Below are 20,038 nucleotides of genomic sequence, written 5' to 3'. Positions count from 1 at the left end.
GGTAAGCATCTTGACAAATAGAGTTATGGTTGGTGGGGTTTAAAACATATTCAATAACAAATCTAATTTTGTACAGAACTGATCTAAGACTATCCCTATCCATATTGATCATGGGGATGGGCATACAGATTTAAGTAAGAACGCTATCTTAAGTAAAAGCTGAGAGTCAACAATTATAAAGGTTGTTAAATTAGTGGAATAATAACTTTCAATGAAAACCTAAATAAATGGGAGTTATTCAAATGCATATGGCTTATGAAGACCTAGTAGGTTTTTGGTTTTGTTTTTTAATTTTGGAGTTGCTGCTGGGCACAGATGTGAGCAATTAAAACCTATTCTCAAAATAGTACAGGATATGATTAAACTGTTAGCATGTTTTAATTGTGTTTGTATGTATGTGTTCCACGCCTACTCCTTACAGGCTGCTAAAATCTGTCCATCACAACCCTTCTAAGTTTGGGATACAAGAAGATAAACTGAAGCCGTTTGAAAAGCTGCTGTTAAAACTGGAATGCCAGTTACTTGATGGAATGATATTTCAGGTAATGAAATTAATGTTCCCCAGTATGATAGGGGAAACTATTACATTAAAGCCAGACTCTTTTTAGAATGTTTTGTTAGTTTGTTTTTATTTTGTTTTGTTTTGGATACAGTGATGTGTGAATTTGGCTCTTGCATCTGTGCATAGGGGGGGGGGGAAAAAGGCTCTATTGTAAGATCTTTCTTTGCTCTTCTCATGTGCTAGAACTGTGCCAGGCTTTGAATAGTAGCAGTTAATGCTTACTGTTTTGCAGAATTAAAGAAACGCAGACAACTTGGCATTGAGACTGTGTATTATCAGGGAGTCTCTTTTTCACCAGAGATTTTAATAGTGGTCAGGCTTATATAGCATAGGTCCACTTTATTTTAGTTGCAGGTTAAAGTCTCCTCAGTAATCTTGAAAATATGTTGTGTGACCTTTTGTTATATATTTTATCTCGTTCCTAGCATATGAGACAGGTAGCTGTCATGGGGGTACCACTTCAGTGGTGTATACCCCCAAAACATGCAAGTGTACAGGTGGATGAGAAGGATTATTACTTTTTCAATACAGTTAATTTAAATGTATTCATACAAGAAGCCATCTTTTTTTAGAAAAGTGTGTATTTGAGACACTGAAATCGGATGTTGTGGCACGGTGGGCAGAGGATAGCGTTGCTGAATCTGGTCACAGCAGAGTCAATTGAACAGGACTGTTGCTCAATTCTTACTGTTACATCTTAAATGGCATAGGGAAGAAGGTTTTGTTCTGTAAAAGCCTCCAAAAAGGAAATTGTAAGTAAATAATTAAACACAATTTGGCTTATTCTTTCAAAGGACACTGCTACCAGCTATCCATGTTTCATCTATATTTCTCTAATGTTGCATTAGGACAAAGGTGTCATTATATGTTTGAGGCATCAGTAGGATTTGTCTGGTATTCATTCAGGGCGTTTTCCCTCCTGTCCTGCCAACACCCCTTCCTAACAAAAATACATGAAAAATATTCTTATATACAATTCCATTAAAGACTTTTCTAATATCTTTAGAAAATCTGAAGTGTGTCTCTTTTTTTTTTTTCTCTTTTTTTACTAATGTGTGGATTTTGGCAATTTTTTTTAAACAACCACCAGTGGTGTGGGGGTTTTATGCTACAAGTTCATGAACCACATCCTACAAGCGACTTGCATGATAATTTTGTGTAGTTAATGGACAGCTAGTAACATATTATAATGTAATGATGCAAATATACATCTAGTTTCTTATCATTAGCACATCATGTGGTTTCTTTAAAAATGCCCCTTAACAGAAATGTTAAGTAAATAAAATGTTTCTTTGAATGTTAGGTATAAGAGAGGTTTTTAATGTTTTCTGTTATACTAAATAATTTAATTATACTTTAAAAAAATTTGTATCTTGTGAAGTCTAAGACTAACTTCAGGTTAGTGCTATACCACATAAATCAGTGTGCTCTTGCAGTATTCTTCTCTTGCAAAATCAGTATTCTTTTAAGGTTCAAAATTCATGGCATTACCATTATGCTTTTTTTTTTCCCTTTTTGCTCAGGTCTGTATAGAGCAACAGTTTGATTCTGTAAATGGTGGAGTGTCAGTGTCGAAGAACAGCACGTTTGCTGAAGAATTTGCTCACACTCTTCGCACAACTTTTGCAAATGTTGAAGCCAAACTTGGTAATGCAAGCTCATGCTTATCTTGCCAGCTTCACTGTTTCTAAAATTGTTTGTATTGTTTGTCTGGGAGTAGCCTTCAAAAAAAATATTTTTCTTTTTGGTGTATTTCTGCAGGTGAACCTTCAGAAATTGACCAGAGAGATAAGTATGTGGGCATCTGTGGCCTCTTTGTACTGCATTTTCAGATTTTTCGGACCATAGACAAGAAATTTTACAAGTCATTGTTGGATGTCTGTAAAAAGGTGAATGCTTTATTCTTTTGTCAATAAATAAAAGGGGGGGAAAATCTTTAGTAATGAAGTAGATAATTTTCTTAGTTGTATAGCATAGCAAAGACTTGGGAAAAGAAAACACACAATTTACCAAAACAAGCCAGAAAGTAGAATTAAGATTTTTCTACTTATTGTAATTTCTTCCCCCTTGCCATTTTCTTTTAAAGATGCTCTAAAACCTGCCCACTCACTTAGCAGCAAGGTAAAATAACTTGAAATTACCATTAAAATGTTTCTTCTCAAGATTAATGTGGCACTGAGGACAAAAAAATTGTTTGAGTTATGAGTATTGTGGGACTGAATAAATGCTTTGGGTTTTGACTTTGGCTATAAACATGTATCTTGAAAGACCTTGTAAGTCCAGAGGTGATGGGGGCTTTTTCATATCAGGTGGTATTAAGAAATTATTAAATTCTCTAACACCGTTTAGAATCACTGAGAGTGATAATAACTTTGCCTGTGGTGTCCTTGGTGGACTTCTAGGGGAGAAACCTTTTTTTTTAATGTGAACATAATACTTTGTAGAAACTAGTTATGCAGAAGTAAACTGATTTGTGTGTTATGGTTCGAGAGGCATAAGAAGCATTCATGGTGGCATAGTATTTGTTGTAGTTACTTATGTTTATTGCTACTTGTAGTATTTTTCCCCCTTTTTTTCTTTTCTTTCCCCCCGCAGGTACCAGCCATCACATTAACTGCTAACATCATCTGGTTTGCTGACAACTTTCTGATTCAGAAAATACCAGCTGCTGCCAAACTTCTGGACAAGAAAAGTATTCATGCAGTTAAAACACAAAGGGAGAACTTTCTACAGCAGAAGGCACAGTCACTTACCAAGTATGCTTCCTAAATATTGTTTCATGGTGATGTTTGGCAAATAGTTTATAAACACATGGGTTTATTCATTCAGTGTACCAGCATGTTGTGTAATGTTGCTCAGCGGTGTTAAACAACTCTTCCATTTCACTGCAGCAATATGTGTGTGTTAGTGTTGCTGAAAAAGTGTTGGTCAAAATGAAGCTTTTTTCATGTCATGCTTTCAGAAAAATGTGTATTATGTCACCAAAATAACAAAGTTCCTGGCAGTTCTAAATATTTGATTGTTTCACTTATTTTTACTTACATACTTCCAACTTCCATTTTTTTTAAACTAGTGTCTAGTAACCTGAGCTGCTCTGTTTTCTATTAGGGCTCTCTGCTTTCTATGTGTTTGTGGAGGTAGGTCGCTAGTAGGCTTATAAAGGGTTTTTTCTCTGCTTGGTGATGATGCTTTCTTTGCAAGTATTTCTTTTTTCATGACTGTTTTAATTGCTTGTTTAATGGTCTTTGAAATTACCTATATTTGAAAAGGCTTCTCTTCTTTTGTGCTCTGCGTGTAGTTTGCAGGTCACTTCCTTCTCTGTTCTTTCTAAAATACATTTAAAGATGAGGTGGGGTTTTTTGGTTTTTTTTTTTTTAATTTGTCAGTCTTATGAACAAGTGTGCTGCACTCCATAGGGAGATAACAGGGCTAAGATTTCTGTTTATGTTGCAGACCAAAACAAGAAGGTGGAAAATGAGGTCTGTGGAATAGAAGTAAAAACTTATATTTTGCAGGTTGTCTTCCAACCCTGAATACAAGCTGGCAGAACTGGGTTGGAGAAGAGGGGGGAGGGGGGAAAAGCAGCTCCATGCCTACATGATCCTCTGGCAGATTATTTTCACTACTGTCCTGTTTCTGTTTAATCCACTTCTTCCTGGTTTACATTCTACATCCACAGAAGAGTCAAGAGCTCTGACTGAGTTCTTTCATAGGCTTTAATTCCTGGATGGAGCATAATAGCACTGCTGCTTTGCTTTTGGTCTTAGGCAGTGGTAAAGTCATGTCTTGAAGCTCTTAAGATTAAGAAAAGGTTGAAAAAGATCTGGGTATTCATGGACATTTTGAGGATATTGTAATACAATGCAGATTTTGCATCTGCTGATTTGAATTCTGTCAGTAACTTTTTCTTGCTTTTTTATGAGTTCTTGCATTGCCTTTGATAATTGGACTGTTGCCTTAAATATGAGTGCTCTTTAAAGTGTAATTTTTTTATGTCATAATCAATGACCTGAATACATTCCTGCTATAACTACTACAATAGGTAGTATTGCAGTGTCACAATTCTGTAGCATGGAATAAATAGCAGTTTTAAAAATGAACTCTATTTAAACATTTAATTACAACTTGTGTAATCAAAGAAGATTAACTTCTGGAGAATTATGCTATTTAAGAGCAGTCCAGTTTTGGCATTGATGTAATGAAAATATTTATTTACATAAACACTAAAAAATTCAAACTTGGAGAAAAAAATTAACATAAGTGTAGGACTCTTTTGTCTAGTGTTTAAAAGCATTTTCTAACAGTTTTATATACTGTTTTAATTTAAAGAAGTGTAATATATGTACTGCTAAGACGGCTCTTTGTTCTCTTGAAAGGTAGGTGATTTTGACTCTTTGGGGTATGTTTGTACAGATTTAATTGGCAGACTAATCCTTACCAATACAGAATTAAAATGTAAATGAGTATGAGGTTCTGATACTTTTGGGAACAGAGAGTTGTTACTTTGAGGACTGAAGATTTAACATATTTTCCCTTGGAAGAATTTAAGCTTTGGAAAGAGAAAAGAAAATCCTCATTCTTCTCATTTGAAGTGAGCAACATTGTTTGTTTCCTTCTCCAGAGATATGCAGTCATATTATGTTTTGGTGAGCTCGTGGATGACAAAAATGGAATCTATCTTGTCAAAGGAGCAACGTGTGGATAAGTTTGCAGAATATCTTTCTAACCGCTGCAATGTCTTCATCCAGGTGTGCAGTCTTTTAATGTGGTGATACAGCAAACGATGCAGCAAACTGATGTTTTGATGCAATTTGTTGAATATGAAAAGAAATCACAGAAGTTCTGTGATCATTGGTGTGTTATTTTACAATGTGGGAATTCTTCTAAAACTTTAAATACCCAGTAGATACTCTTTTAAGTAAATCTGTAAAAGATACTTCCATAAGGTGTGTGTGGGAAGCGAATCTGACCAAATATTCAGTGGCTAAAATTTTGAATTTTTCTCTTGACTTAGGAAATCAAGAAAGCTTCACTTCCTCTGTAGTAAAGGTTTTGGGTTTCTTTTCTTTTGAGTCAGTCATGAGGTACATAAGATGGACTGAACCAGTGTCTAATTTAGTTTTATTTAGCACAGTGCATACTTCCAGTAAGGGTTGTGTTATTCCGTTGTGCTTTGCCTAGTGATGGTACTTTGCAAGAATCTTACTACGTTCCAAGGCAGCTGGTTTTCTTTTGGCCTACTAACAGCATGTAGTCTTAATGTAAGATGCATCTTATTTTTGAGTTTAGTTTTTGCTAGTTTTGATATGTATCTATCTGCCTGACAGAAATCTGATGAGAATAGGTGTGTGATAGAAGCATGATCCTGAATCTTCCATATCTAAAGACATACATGTACTAGGATCTGTGGGTTTTATATTAGAATTATTTGCAGTGGACTTAAGTAAATTTTGCTCTGTAGCAAATTGAGTTTCCTAGACCACTTGCTGTCTTTTCCTAGTCTCTTTTTTTTTTTTATTGTTACTACTTTTCCTTTGAAATAAGTTGAATAACATTTTTGTCATGTTTTATGTAATCAACATTGTATTTAAAAGCTTAGCATCCATTGGTTTAGAAATGATTGCTTTTTTATTGTGGGATGGACAGTTCTATTTAGACAGTGTAGAACTGTAAATTCAGTGTATTTATTCCACGGAATCTGGAAGTTTTAATTTGGTTTTGTGATAGGCTGTTTTTTGGGGGAATGGGAGTTGTTTGGTGGGTTGGTTTATGATAGGTCTGAAATGATTAGACCTTTGAGGCTGTGCAATTAATTCACTGACCTATGTTTAATTTGAATGGCTCTAGAAGAGGTCAATGATCAGGTGATCTAATGACTTGTAGGCAGTTTCATAATGTCTGCCCAATAAAAGGGTCTCACTCAGCTTTGGGATCTCGGGCTTGCTTATTAGGTGGAGTGGTAGGTTCTCTAGTGTGAAGAGACAAATGTTAGTTCTGTCATGTATGAAAGAAAACAGAGGTGACTTACTTGATTGATATGTTGTGAAAAAATTCTTCCCCTCCCTTTACTCATTTTATTTTTAGGGTTTTCTTTATGCATACAGTCTTAGCACCATCATTAAAACTACAATGAACCTCTACATGTCAATGCAAAAACCTATGACCAAAACCTCGGTGAAAGCTCTATGCAGGCTTGTAGAACTTCTGAAGGTAGGTCACTGGATGAAAACTGTTTATTTCGTGTAGGCCTTTACAGACAACATTGACCAAACATCACATATTAACATTTCCTCGCGCCGCGCCCCCCCCCCCCAAAAAAAAAAACCAACCCAAAAAACACCCCAAACAAACAAAAAAAAAAAACCCAAACGGCAAACAACTCAAAACTGAGTGGGGACATGTCTTTGCATGGCTTCTTGTTCAAGACTGGATTTGGTTAGAGAACAGGAGATCTGGGAGGCTATAACTGATTTATTTAACTTCTGACTGCCTTCCTTAGTTGGTATCACAGAATGATTGAGGTTGGAAAGGACCTCTGGAGGTCATCTGGTCCAACCTCCCTCTGCTCAAGCATGACCACCTAGAGCCGGTTGCCCAGGACCATGTCCAGATGACTTTTGAATATCTCCAAGGATGGAGACTCCACAACCTCCCTGGGCAATCAGCCTGTGCCAGTGCTTGGTCACCCTCACAGTAAGAAAGTGTTTCCTGATATTCAGAGGGAACCTCCTGTGTTTCACTTTGTGCCCGTTGCCCCTTGTCCTGTCACTGGGCACCTCTGAAAACAGCCTGGCTCTCTTTGCATTTTCCCTTAAGCTATTTATATACATTGATAAGATCCAACCCCCCAAGCCTTCTTGTCTCCAGGCTGAACAGTCCCAGCTCTCTCTGGGACACAATACTCCAGGTGTGGCCTCACTAGTGCTGAGTAGAGGGGAAGGATCGTCTCCCTCAACTTGCCGGCCACACTTTTGTCTAATGCAGCCAAAGATACCGTTAGCCTTCTTTGCGGCAAGGGCACACTGCGGGCTCACGTTCAACTTGGTGTCCACTAGGACCCCTAGGTCCTTTTCTGCCAAGCTGCTTACCAGCTGGATGGCTCCCAGTATATATTGGTGTATGGGATTGTTCCTCCCCAGGTGCAGGACTTTGCACTTCTCCTGGTACTTTTTCCGAAAGGAAAAATACTGTTTTGAGATAACTTCAGAAAACAATGTTGAACAGAGCTGGATTATTTAAAAAAAATAAAACAAAAAACCCAATAAACTTAAATCAGTCCTGAAACTCTTTTACGCTCCTGAATGGTTTGATTTTCTCAGTTTCTAAGGGTTAATTGCAACTGCTACTAACAGTACATTACAAAATGGAAAGAGTCTGTATTTGCAGTGTGGATGCGTCAGCCAGCATAAAGCCAAATTCTAAAGGCAACAGTTTCGATAACTACATGAACTATTGTGTTTTGGGATTGACTTTAGGCAATAGAACACATGTTTTACCGAAGAAGTATGGTTGTGGCAGATTCTGTGACACACATAGCTCAGCATCTGCAGTATCAGGCTCTTCACTCTATTTCTGTAGCCAAGGTATGTAAACCGAGTTCTAATAATTAATCTTCCTATCTGACTGTTTAAAAAAATCTTAATTTTAAAGTATTCTTCTTACTTTTGCAAAATCTGTAGTGTAGTGCTCTATCATAATCAACAGATACATAAACTTTCCAGTAGGTCAGAGCTTTGCCCTAGAAACTGTACAGCATAGATGGTTATCGGTTTTTGGCCAAGAATGGTTCCTCTCTTCCTCTAAACTGCTGCATCTCTTGTCATGTTCCTCTTGTGTTCTTTTTAGGTTTTATTTCTAGTGATTTTCACAAACTGACCTTTTCTTACCTTTTTTCTGATGCACATTCTTAAAGCAATCTGTTATAGGTCTAAGCAAACAGGCTGTTATTTATTTAAGTCTTTGTCTACTTGGCAAAATAGCAGTGGTTAATACATGATGGCTTATAGGAGTTTAATGCGGGCATAAATTCACTATTTCACTGTGGAGTAAAATGGCTTCTGATGGCAAAACACTGTAATACCTACATATTATATCTTTCTATAAACAAGATCAGTTTACTACACATTTTGCTTATCAAATCTTGAATTTCTGAATTGAGGACAAATGGGAAAATAAGATTTTAATATACCTGTTCTGATGTATTAGTGATTGTTTTATTCTTTCATCACATTCAGTAGTAGAATTACAAAAGAGGTATGCTATTGATATCAGTGCAGCTATTAAGTTTTCCTCTTAATTTTTTTTGTTTTGGCCACGCTCACATAAATGGATTACAATTTTAACAGTAGACTTTTGTATTCTGGAAGTTTGATATGTTTGAAATTTGGCTGTAATCTCAATTTATGTATCTGGCATCTCAATATTTTCTAGCGTAAGAAAAAAACGAAACTTGTACTTTTAAAAAGCTGATATATTAAAAAATCGGGAGTAGCATGAACTGAAGAAGTTCAAAGCTTCTAAGAAAAACTGTATATCTGCAAACAAATGGTTCACATATATTTAGATAACTTTCATAACCTTTTCAAATGATATCTATAACTACATTATAGATTATTTCTAAATGCATAGAAATATGCTGAGACGTGTGTATTGAGTGGATATCAAAGAGAACACATCTGTGAACAAGTCTTGGTATTTTGACTACTTTTCAGAAAAGATTTAAGAGGCAAATGCTGGTAAATAGAAGAGTTCATTAGTACTAATCTTTTTTTATCTGCTCCACTTAGAAACAAAGTGGTGTAAGGTCTAAGGCATATACCTAACATAGCTTTAGCATGTAAGGTTAGGAGTTTCATGTTGAACATACTTTCTTATTATCGGAAGAGGTTTTCTTTAACTCTTTAATGAAACTGTACCTCTTCTGAGCTATGCTGCTACTCACAAATACATCTGTGACTTCAACTTCTTAGCCGGAAGACTTGGTTCCCTTCATTTGTTCATGCAAATGTTTTTGCACTTCATCTTTCTGATAAATTAGAATTTGTAGAAAATTGCAAGTCGCTGTTATTACCATGTTTATACATCTTCTGGCTCTTCAGCTGTAAACTGGATTTTGTTACCAACAACAGGGAGTCACTGATTAAAAAATAATTTAAAAAATTTAAATTACATATGCCTTAGAACTAAAATTGGCATGCAGTCACATGCAGCTTGCACAGTATTTGTATACTGTATGACCTGACCCATGTTCGTGCTGAACTGCGCATATTCCAAGTGTATAAATAGGTAATACCACTGAACTGACAGAGTAAGTGAATCTGGATTTGGTTAGTTCTGTTCACAAAACATAATTTGTTTGCAGAAATACTCAATTTATGACAAGTCTATAAGCTTTGGAAAGAAGAGGTAAGCTATTGCTTTTGGGCTTAGGTAACTTTTCTCTGAAATTCTGTGTCTTTCTGTCATCAAGAAAAGAGTTGTTTCTGATAAAAAGTATAGTGAGCAACGCCTGGATGTCCTATCGGCTTTGGTGTTGGCTGAGAACACTCTCAATGGGCCAAGTACAAAACAGAGGCGACTAATTGTTTCCCTTGCACTGAGTGTGGGAACACAGATGGTAAGTGCCATGATTGTTCTAGACCTTTACTTGTTTGGTGTAGTATCTTATAAAGAAATATAATCTTTTTTTTTTTTTTTTTATTTGCACAGAAAACTTTTAAAGATGAAGAACTCATTCCCCTTCAGTTAGTTCTGAAAAAACTAGACTTGATCAGTGAACTTATAGAGCGGTAAGCAGTGGCACATGATATATAGAAGGTAGTGTAGTGTCAGTGGGGGAGCTGGATCTTCACTGTGCGAATTGCAAAATCTGGTAACTGCATGCTGGTGGTGATTTTTGCATGTATTGTAGACCAGGGTGGACAGAAAGAATTCCAGAGCTAAGCCTGAAGTTTGCTGGTCTTTGGGCAAATCATATTTTACCTAACTGTTGCCAGTTAGGTAATCTACTTCTCTGATTGTTTAGAAATTCTGTCACTACTTTCTTGGATGGCTTGGCTTTATGTTCAGCGAGTCTTCCTCTTAACCCAAACCCAAAAGTTATGAGTTAATACTAGTCTGTTTGGGAGATCAGGCTGTTAGTTCACATGTGACACCATGTTTTACTGCTGCTGTAGTGTTAGTGGGCACTCAATTTCTATAACGTTGGCCATCTGAAAGCCAGGTGAGTATCTGGGTTCCATGCATACTTTATGGAGAGAAACAAACACCTTCAGTGGATGAGTCATGGGATAAATTCCTGGGACAAGTGCTGTACACAGGTTGTATCAGGAGAGGCCCGTTTCTCTTTTTTGACTTACAGGAGAAACTTAGAATATATGTTTGACTTCTAGGCTACTAATTGCACGCAATAGGAAAATACTTATTTAGGATTTTGCTGTAATGTAAGGTTCAATTCTTTCCAAGACTGAGTAAACCTTTTTTCTAAAGCAGGTACCTTTTGTTGATAAATAGCCTAGTGGAAAACAAGGAGAAAAAAAAAAAAGTTCTTTATTCAAGAACTTTCTTTTGAAGGACAATGCATCTGGAACGTTAAAGTAACCATATAAAACTTAGGCTTGCAACACAGTTGTCTTTCAGTTTATACACTAAAATAAATATCACTGTGTTAGAAGAATGGCTTCTTCCAATTCTGTGTCTAATAAGTAATCTTGTATTCTAGAGTTCGAGCACAATGTGACTGTTGTTTCTTATACTGGCATCGAGCAGTGTTTCCAATCTATTTAGATGATGTGTATGAAAATGCTGTTGATTCTGCTAGGCTGCATGTAAGTAACCATGTTAATAACTTAGTTTAACAAGCCACTGTAGTGGGAAGGATTCAGAGGAGGAGAGGATAAAGCTTAGACTGAAACTCTTAAGGAAAATGCTAAAAAACCCCCCACCCCAGGCCAGAGTTACTACCGAGGCAGAAATTTCATTTCAATCTGGAGGATGTAAAAGTAGTCTTTGTTCTAAATCTAATTAAAGTATATCTGTTAGATTGCTCTAAAAATCTCAGGTTGCTGTTGTTAACTCTGGATCTCTGTGCGTCTGTCTTTGTTCCTCCATTCATTCTAATCTGAAATGAACACCTTTTGCTAGACATGCACATTAAAAGTCTTTGTTCCACATTGTGGTTATGTATTTCTAAAGCACATATCGCTGTGTTCAGTGATGCTGTGTGGGCTAGTTGTCCTCTAGCTTTTTCCACCCCCCATCTCTCCTCCCTTCTTTGAAGTAGCAAGTATTTGCTGCCAAAGTGAATCATGCTTTGGCATACTAATCCTGATAAAAATCAATCATCTATTCCAGTATTGTGCATGCCATGGTCAATTACAGTACTAAAATGGTTATAGTGTAAATAATTTCAGATAAAATAGCTAATAATTACAACCTTCCAGTAAACGGATCAGGAGCAACTAAGTACTTCAGATGAACGCAAGGACAGGAAACTTCAATAGTGTTTATGAAGTCTATTTTTAATAAAAGTGGGAAGACTAGCTTGGAACACTACTTGAGATGCTGTTGACACGTCTGTCAATCTGTTGGTTAAGCATAATAGTTTCTTTTTTCAGTATATGTTTAGTGCACTACGGGACTGTGTACCTGCTATGATGCATGCAAGACACTTGGAATCTTACGAGATGCTTCTGGAATGCTATGACAAAGAAATCATGGAAGTGCTCAATGAGGTAATTTGTTGTGAATGGAAATTAAAGGCAACACTATGCTTGGAATATCTTGCAGGCCAGAATCTATTGTACCAACCTGATCTGATCTATAAAAATACCACAAAGACCTTTGAGATTGTTGTGAAGTATTTTAATAAATAGGAAAGTGTTCACTGATGATTTTGGTTATTTAAGACCTTTTGTTAATGGTATCTGTGTTGGCTGGGAACATGAAAATACGGCACTCTAAATTACATAAATTGGCAAAACGTCAGTTACAGATTAGACGATGCAGACAGAGGAGTGCTTTTTGTCAGATTAGCTTCTGCTTGTATGAATGCCTAAAATAAGTACTGCTGTTCTTAGTATGTATGCATGGCTTTTAGTAGTGAAGGCGCTGTAAATGTAGGTGGCCTCTTTAGTGAATTATTATCCAGAATTACAAAGGACGTTTGACAGAGAGAAAATGTGAATTCAGATTTCCCAAGTCCTAGGTTTTAACCTTTGAACTACTCTTTTTGTTTGACTAGCTCAAAACCAAACATTACATATTCTGCAGAAAATCAGGCCAAACTGCTTATTGCAAGACTCTTCCTCGATGATTTAGGTCTTGCTATTATCTAGATAGATAGCCCTAAGCCTAGTTCCCCTTAAGATGAGAAGTGAGAATACTTAAGTTGAAATTGTGTTAAACTCCTACGTGGAAGTTTTAATCATGTACGGAATGGCATTAGGTGGCTAAACCTTTACTTTTTCTGAGCTGTGTAGCTTTTTTTGATGTTGTGTACGAGAACAAGAACACAGGAATTAAAAATCCTTCTGGTTCCTACGTATTGATTCACTTTGACTTGTATGGCCCTGCCAAAGCAAAGCTGTCTTCACTAGTTTAAAACATCTTGTATGTGTCTCTGGAGAGAGATGTTAGTTCTGCTTAACAGAACATTGTAAGCGGACACTGAACGTGACTTTTCTTTAACTTCCCTGAATAGCACTTGCTGGACAAATTATGTAAAGAGATAGAAAAGGACCTGCGCTTATCAGTTCATACGCACTTAAAGTTGGATGACAGAAACCCCTTCAGAGTTGGTATGAAGGATCTAGCTCACTTCTTCTTTCTGAACCCAATACGTTTTTTCAATCGATTCATTGACATAAAAGGTGAGGAGTTATACATTTTCTTGATTCCGTTACTTTCATCTCTGTTACACTTTGGCTTAGTGCATCTTTTCACTTGTTTTCACACTTCCCTAACTAAATAGGCAGTATTATTTTAGTTCATCCTTTTATGTGTTTACAGCTTATGTAACTCACTATTTGGACAAGACCTTCTACAACTTAACGACTGTAGCTCTCCATGACTGGGCCACCTACAGTGAAATGAGAAACCTAGCAACTCAACGCTATGGTCTAAGTATGACTGAAGCACACCTTCCTAGCCAGACTCTGGAACAGGTACAGTGCCCACAGGATATGAATATCATTTGTTCCATTACACTGTCATACTAGCTAGCTATTCAGAGGACTGAGTCGTTAAAATGAAAGTACCCAAGATTAGAGAACTGTTTGGAAAAAGTGACCTTTAATTTCTGGTTGACTTCTGAGATAGGATCTTTATCTGCCTTTGGAGATAACACCAATATCAGTTAATTTCATGCTGGACTTGTATCATTCATTTTTTAACATAAGATTTAGTAAAATGAAAATGGGGTATACAAAGTCAGAGAACGTTTTCTTGAAAATTCAGTATCAGCAATTTGGCAAGCAATACATCTGGAATACAACTGTCACAAGTCTGGAGTGACCTTTGAATGGTGGGTCTTTTCCCTGGTTTGTTGCTTGCTTCTCAGCAGGTTCTGCTTAGTGATCATCAAGAGAAACTGTTTCACAGGCTGCACATTGAGGACTTTGGGACATCCATGCTTAGCTTAATAGGAGAGTGACTCAGAGCCTCCTAGAAACTGCTAACATAGTTACATATAGACTAAAGTTGTAGTTTCATCAAGTTCATGGTAAAGGCGTTCACTGTTACAGGGCCAGTGCAAAAGAAATACAACTTGCATATTTCTGAGACTTCCCTTCAAGAGTTTTAATATCTTGGATATTTTTGGCAGTTAGCTTCATTCCCTCATTTTGGTTAGCACATTGGTGAAAGCTCTTGGAAATACAGCCTCTTGTTTTCTAATGTTCATGATGGCTATGTCTTCCTAAGTTGGAAGAGGGCATAGAAGTAAGAACTCTAGCTGCTTCTTGGTACAAAAGTGCTGATTAGTTTCTATTTCTGGCTTCGGCTTTCTATTGGCAATATTTGGCCATCATATTGTTATAAAGAATTAAATCATTTCACAACATTGGTTTCATAACATTCATTCTGGTATGAGCTTTACTTCAAAACAAAGAGACCCCATGCTCCATTCCCCCCCCCCCCCCCCCCCCCCCCGCAAAATCCTGATAAAATCATTGGCACAACTGGAAATAGGGTGTGTAGATTAAATAGCATCCTCTCTATGCACAATGATACTAAAGGGACTCCTTCAAGCAAAACAATTGTAAAACCTACATTGTAAATACAAAACTTCAGTCTTCTAGACAGGTTGGGCAAAATGATATCAAAAAGCAGCTAGTTGCTTATGTCTCTGTAGAAATCTCTGTGTCTATAGAAATGTCTAAGGCAAGATTCCATTTTCTGGAATCTGAGAACAGCCAAATTTCAATTTTATTTTATTTTTTAATTGGGGCTTGTGGAATAGACTGGAGGATTTCTTACTTTCAGGGGAAGTTGGGAAAAAAAAACCAGGCAGAAGTGTAAATGTTAAAATGTGAGCTGAGCTTCTTTTTTCTCCTCTTAAACATTGTCTTACAGACACTGAACAGAAATTGTTATGAGACTTCATTTTGCAAGGCGAAAACATTGCTTTCTAAAATGCTTTCAAGTAACTACAGAAACAGTATTTGCGCGCACCTTAGTGGTTAGGCATGTCAGGAGTTCTTGAGAATTTTTATCATAGTAATTCTCAATAGATAATATTGTTTCAGGGTCTGGACGTTTTGGAAATCATGAGAAATATTCATGTTTTTGTATCCCGCTACCTCTACAATCTGAATAATCAGGTAAGGTATATCCCATACTCTTTCCTGGATTTGGCTCTGATTTGAAGGGATTAAGAACTGCAGAGTAGTATATGTGGAAGAAAAACCCAGGCTGAACACACATAAAACAAGCTGTAAAATAGCTATTGCTGCTCTAGAAAAACATCTTTGGGGATGCTGTAGATAGGTCTCAGAGAATGTTCTCTAAGCATATTTTGAGTACAGTGTGCAAGTAGGATCACTCCTTGTCAAATACTCCAGTGAAGCTAGGAGAAGGCAGCAAGGATAATTGGCTGCTATATAAGGACATACTAAGTATGTGATTTTTCAGCTTGAAAAAAGAGTATCTGAAAATGGGTTATTAGAGAGATGAAGCAGTGAATGACATGGAGAACATGTACAAGGAACAATCCTTTGTGGTTTCTCACAATGTGAGAATGAGGGGCCCACTGAAAATGAGCGGCCTCCTTAAAGAAAAGGAAGTACTTTTTCCTCATAACACATAATTCAGTAGTGGAACTCATTGCCATGGTATATAGTGGGGCCAAAAGTACAAACAGGTGCCAAAAGAGTTTAGACCAATTAATGTAGGATATAGTCTCAATAGATATGAGAGTTTGGGTACATCTGCCTTGGAATTGTTGAATTACCGCTTTGCAGAAATCAGAAGAACGTACAATAAAGTTTATTGTATGCATGCTGTATTTTCTTGGTTCTTTCCCTAATCACCAGTTATTAGCTGCTCTCAGAAATAGAATATGGGCTACCTAGACTGATAATTTATCACAGAATCAGTTTTATATAACTAATATAGTTTATATAACTAATTATAGTTTATATAACTAATTTATATAAATAACTTTATTTTCTCCCCCCCGCCTCTCAGATCTTCATTGAAAGAACAAGTAATAACAAGCACTTGAACACTATCAATATTAGACACATTGCTAATTCAATTCGAACTCATGGAACAGGAATCATGAACACAACAGTGAGTATCTTTTGCACTGTTACTGGATTTTTTTTGTAATAGTGCACACAAGCCTACAAACTCTTGCATCTCCTAATGGTTTATTTGGTTGTGCAGTTTTGATAGTGCAATAATAATATTCTGTGTGTATTAATAAAACAAATCAGTTCTTGGACATGACACAAATCAATATCACAATCTCTTGGGAGTTATGCCACTTCCAGTTGTTACATAAAAGTTAATGAAGAGATCTAAAAACCACATCAAAGAAGATACAGATGTGGTGGGACTCTGAATTTCAGTAAAGATAATACTTATCAAACTAGCATAGTAAAATATTTTGATTTATAAGCTGCCTGCATAAATCAGCATGCTCTAAGTTTCTCCTTATTGACATAAGTATTGACAGATACTTTTGCTGCAGTTAAAGTAAATCCTGAAAAAATGCAATGTTGATTTTTTTTTTTAAAGTTCCTCTTGTAATCGTTAAGCTTAAGAAACATCAGCTTTTCAATTTGCGAAATAAAAGCTACAGATCTCTGATCATTTATTGGAAGACTGCGACTTCTTACTGCAATGCTTTTAATGATGTCTGTAGTGTAGGTGGTCATTTTAACCAGCCGAAGGCGTTTACCTCTTTGCAAGGTAGATAAGGGCACTTCCTGTGGCATGCCTACTGCAGCAGGAATTTATCATTGTGGTTCTCAGGTTTGGATACAGTGCCAAAGCTATTTTCAGGTTGGTGCTTTCCAACCTGCTGTTCAACTTCTTTCTACCTTTTTGCTGTTTTTTTTCCCCATTCTTCTGGCCCTATCAAAAAAAAAAAAAAAAGGAACTTGCTGAAATATTGAACCCGCTCTCAAGTCATTACTTGAAAAGTGGAAATGATTAGAAAAATAAGGTTTTCATGTTTTCTTGCACTATTGGAAATAAATTCTCTTGTATTATTCTTCTGAGAATAACTATTCCAGTAACAAGAAGAAAATCAATCTTGGGGACTTTAGTTACTCAAACAATGCTGTTACTTGCATTATTTCCTGGTGATGTAGATTTATTCACTTCAGGTTGTGAGTAAAGTTGTTTATGCAGACATGAGAAGTAAGTGAGATGTGTAGGGTAGAAGTGTGCTTCTGCCTTATGAGAGAGTGTTTTAGAAAACTTTGAGGAAGTAGAAAGGCGTGTCAAGAGGCTATGCAGATTCCGCAACTTAACTGAGGAAGTTGAGCTTGTCTGCCCTTTTCAACTTGAAATGTTTGTATTGCTTCAAAAGGACAGTTACAAGATATTCCAGACACAAACTAATGTCTGTGTAGGGCAGGTCATTGAACTGAAATAGCTAACTTATCCCTTGGTCCCTCTGCCCTTCCTGGAAGAGAGTAGGCCTTCCGGGAGAAGGGTTTTCTTTATTCTTTTAAACCAGTGAAATTAAAAAATAAGTTGGGAATAACAAATTGAAGTAAACTGAGTAGAAGGTTCCATTTTTGGAACATCATCATAAATACAAGTTACTCTGGAATCTACTGAAAATGGGTTGCTAGGTACGCTTGTTACTTTGCTAACTTTCTTGATTTGACTATTTTTTTTTTTCTTCTAGGTAAACTTCACTTACCAATTTTTGAGGAAAAAGTTTTATATTTTTAGCCAGTTCATGTATGATGAACATATCAAATCCAGACTTATCAAAGACATTAGATTCTTCAGGGAAGTCAAGGATCAAAATGATCACAAGGTATAATAATTTTTGAAGGATTGAGAGTAACTTGGCTAAAAGAAGTGCTACTTTCATGTGACTGAAGGTGCACCAAATCATAACGTTCCTATTATTTAAATGTGTATCTCCAGACAAAATGACAACTTCTGTGCTAGCAAATTGCAGCATTACAAATGTCTGTGTTCTTTTGTTCTGGCTGCTCTGTAAACATGGGGTTGGCTAAAATAATTTTCTCAGTGACTTGAAAATTATGATTTGATGGAGTCATGGTCTGTTGAAGGTTCTAAGCTTCTGGTCCAAACCATGCTTAACAGTTGTTGTCAGTTTTGAATAATAAGATTATTCAAATTGAATCCAAAATGATGTGAATATGTAGCACTTATTCCAGTATGTCAAATGACAAATGTCATTTGGGGTCTAGGGTCTGATTTTCCATGCTGGAAAATTGATGTCTCGAAAATATGAGACACAATGTATTTAGTAAAATAGGCTGCCAGCTTCTTATATGTCAAGTACTTATTTCTTTTAGGAATGCTTTCTTGTTCACAGTAAGACTTCCGTTTCACTTTTCAGCTTGCAAAAGTAACTTAGCCAAATGACTTTTGCAAACTAATATAGACAGGCAGGTGTATAATTTATAAAAAAAATGAAATTGCAAATAGAATTGTATTGACATGATGAAAACATTTAAATTTTTTTTTAAGGGTAGGTAATTATTCTTACAAATTATTCTAAAATATTTTTCTAGTATCCCTTTGAAAGAGCAGATAAATTCAACCGTGGCATCAGAAAACTTGGAATAACCCCGGATGGCCAGAGCTATCTTGACCAGTTCAGACAACTCATAAGTCAAATTGGTATGAAATGCTATCTAAGACAATGTTATAAATGTTATTAAATGAAAGAGGTCTTCACAGTCTAGTAACTGAACTTTTAGCTCAGGCTAAAACTAGACTTAACTCTAGTCAGATGGAAAGTACTTCAGCTGTATCCCATGTGAAATAAATACTCTCATCTAATTACATAGAAATGGCCCTTGCATGTCTTAATCTAAAATATAGCTACAGCTTGTGCAGATGTCTGTTCCCTTTTAAGTTCATCTTTTCTTTATGTTATGGAAGTGACTTTGAGTGTATTTCCCAGTAAGAAAATAGTACTCTTAAGTTCATGTATTTCAGAGAAAGGCCATATATCCAGCTGCACTAACTTTGAGCGATGCATGACATTACAATGGTATTTTCAGCCATTGATGCTGTAGATGCGCAGGACTGACCTGAACTTGCAAGTGTTTAATGTGTCCAGTGAAAAGAGTTTGTATTATTTGGCCCGTATGCTATCATGAAAGTGAACACAGCCTTGCTAGATGATGCATTTGTGTTTTATATCTCTACATAGACTTTTGATACCGGGGTTCAATGTAACTTTTTTAACTTGGCTTTCAGAACAGTTTCTTTGCCAAAATAATATGGCAACTTTAATGTACATTTCAGAGCTTACAGGAGTTACGAAAAGTGTGTGTGTGTGTGTATTTAAATAATTATAAATTACTTGTTTGTTTTTTTTTTTTTTAAAGGCAATGCTATGGGTTATGTACGAATGATAAGATCTGGTGGACTTCACTGCTGTAGTAGTGCAATTAGGTACTTCCACAAATATTTCATTTCTACGTTTGCTCCTTCTCATTCCTTTACTCCCTATTCATGCTGATATTCCCTGGGTTCTTACCCATTCCCCATAAATTTTGATTAAAAAGGTCCATTTTTATGCCTTCACTGAAGTGGAATTATCAAAAACAGTGCTGGAATTCAGAACTGTACAATCACGGCCATAAAACAGCAAAAATCAAACAAATTCTATGGAAAAACACTGCAAAAGAGTTAACAGAATGTACATTTAAGTCATTGGTCCTTAGTTAAGTCAGTAATTCTAATATTAATCACTTCAAGAGGGTGCATTAAGGAAAAAGAGTACAAGCCCTGAGGAACTTGGAGAAAACA

The 20,038-nt window shown here is 36.3% G+C and overlaps 1 protein-coding gene across 5 annotated transcripts in view; it reads left to right on the top strand.

Annotated features, from left to right (window-relative positions):
* WASHC4 (WASH complex subunit 4) overlaps positions 1 to 20,038 on the top strand; it is a 42,662-nt gene that overhangs the window by 13,390 nt on the left and 9,234 nt on the right. For all 5 annotated transcript variants that reach the window (XM_076339273.1, XM_076339262.1, XM_076339251.1 and 2 more), the window contains 18 exons: positions 422 to 542; positions 2,086 to 2,209; positions 2,324 to 2,451; positions 3,158 to 3,318; positions 5,184 to 5,310; positions 6,647 to 6,772; positions 8,038 to 8,145; positions 10,032 to 10,178; positions 10,271 to 10,350; positions 11,283 to 11,388; positions 12,178 to 12,294; positions 13,263 to 13,431; positions 13,571 to 13,725; positions 15,307 to 15,381; positions 16,247 to 16,351; positions 17,925 to 18,059; positions 18,790 to 18,898; positions 19,615 to 19,681. In XM_076339273.1, coding sequence (XP_076195388.1) covers positions 422 to 542; positions 2,086 to 2,209; positions 2,324 to 2,451; positions 3,158 to 3,318; positions 5,184 to 5,310; positions 6,647 to 6,772; positions 8,038 to 8,145; positions 10,032 to 10,178; positions 10,271 to 10,350; positions 11,283 to 11,388; positions 12,178 to 12,294; positions 13,263 to 13,431; positions 13,571 to 13,725; positions 15,307 to 15,381; positions 16,247 to 16,351; positions 17,925 to 18,059; positions 18,790 to 18,898; positions 19,615 to 19,681 — 2,160 coding nt within the window. The remainder of the gene's footprint in view (positions 1 to 421; positions 543 to 2,085; positions 2,210 to 2,323; positions 2,452 to 3,157; positions 3,319 to 5,183; positions 5,311 to 6,646; positions 6,773 to 8,037; positions 8,146 to 10,031; positions 10,179 to 10,270; positions 10,351 to 11,282; positions 11,389 to 12,177; positions 12,295 to 13,262; positions 13,432 to 13,570; positions 13,726 to 15,306; positions 15,382 to 16,246; positions 16,352 to 17,924; positions 18,060 to 18,789; positions 18,899 to 19,614; positions 19,682 to 20,038) is intronic.

This window comes from Aptenodytes patagonicus, chromosome 1 (genome assembly GCF_965638725.1).
Source record: "Aptenodytes patagonicus chromosome 1, bAptPat1.pri.cur, whole genome shotgun sequence".
NCBI classification, from domain to species: domain Eukaryota; kingdom Metazoa; phylum Chordata; class Aves; order Sphenisciformes; family Spheniscidae; genus Aptenodytes; species Aptenodytes patagonicus.
This window is presented reverse-complemented; position numbering and strand designations above follow the sequence as displayed.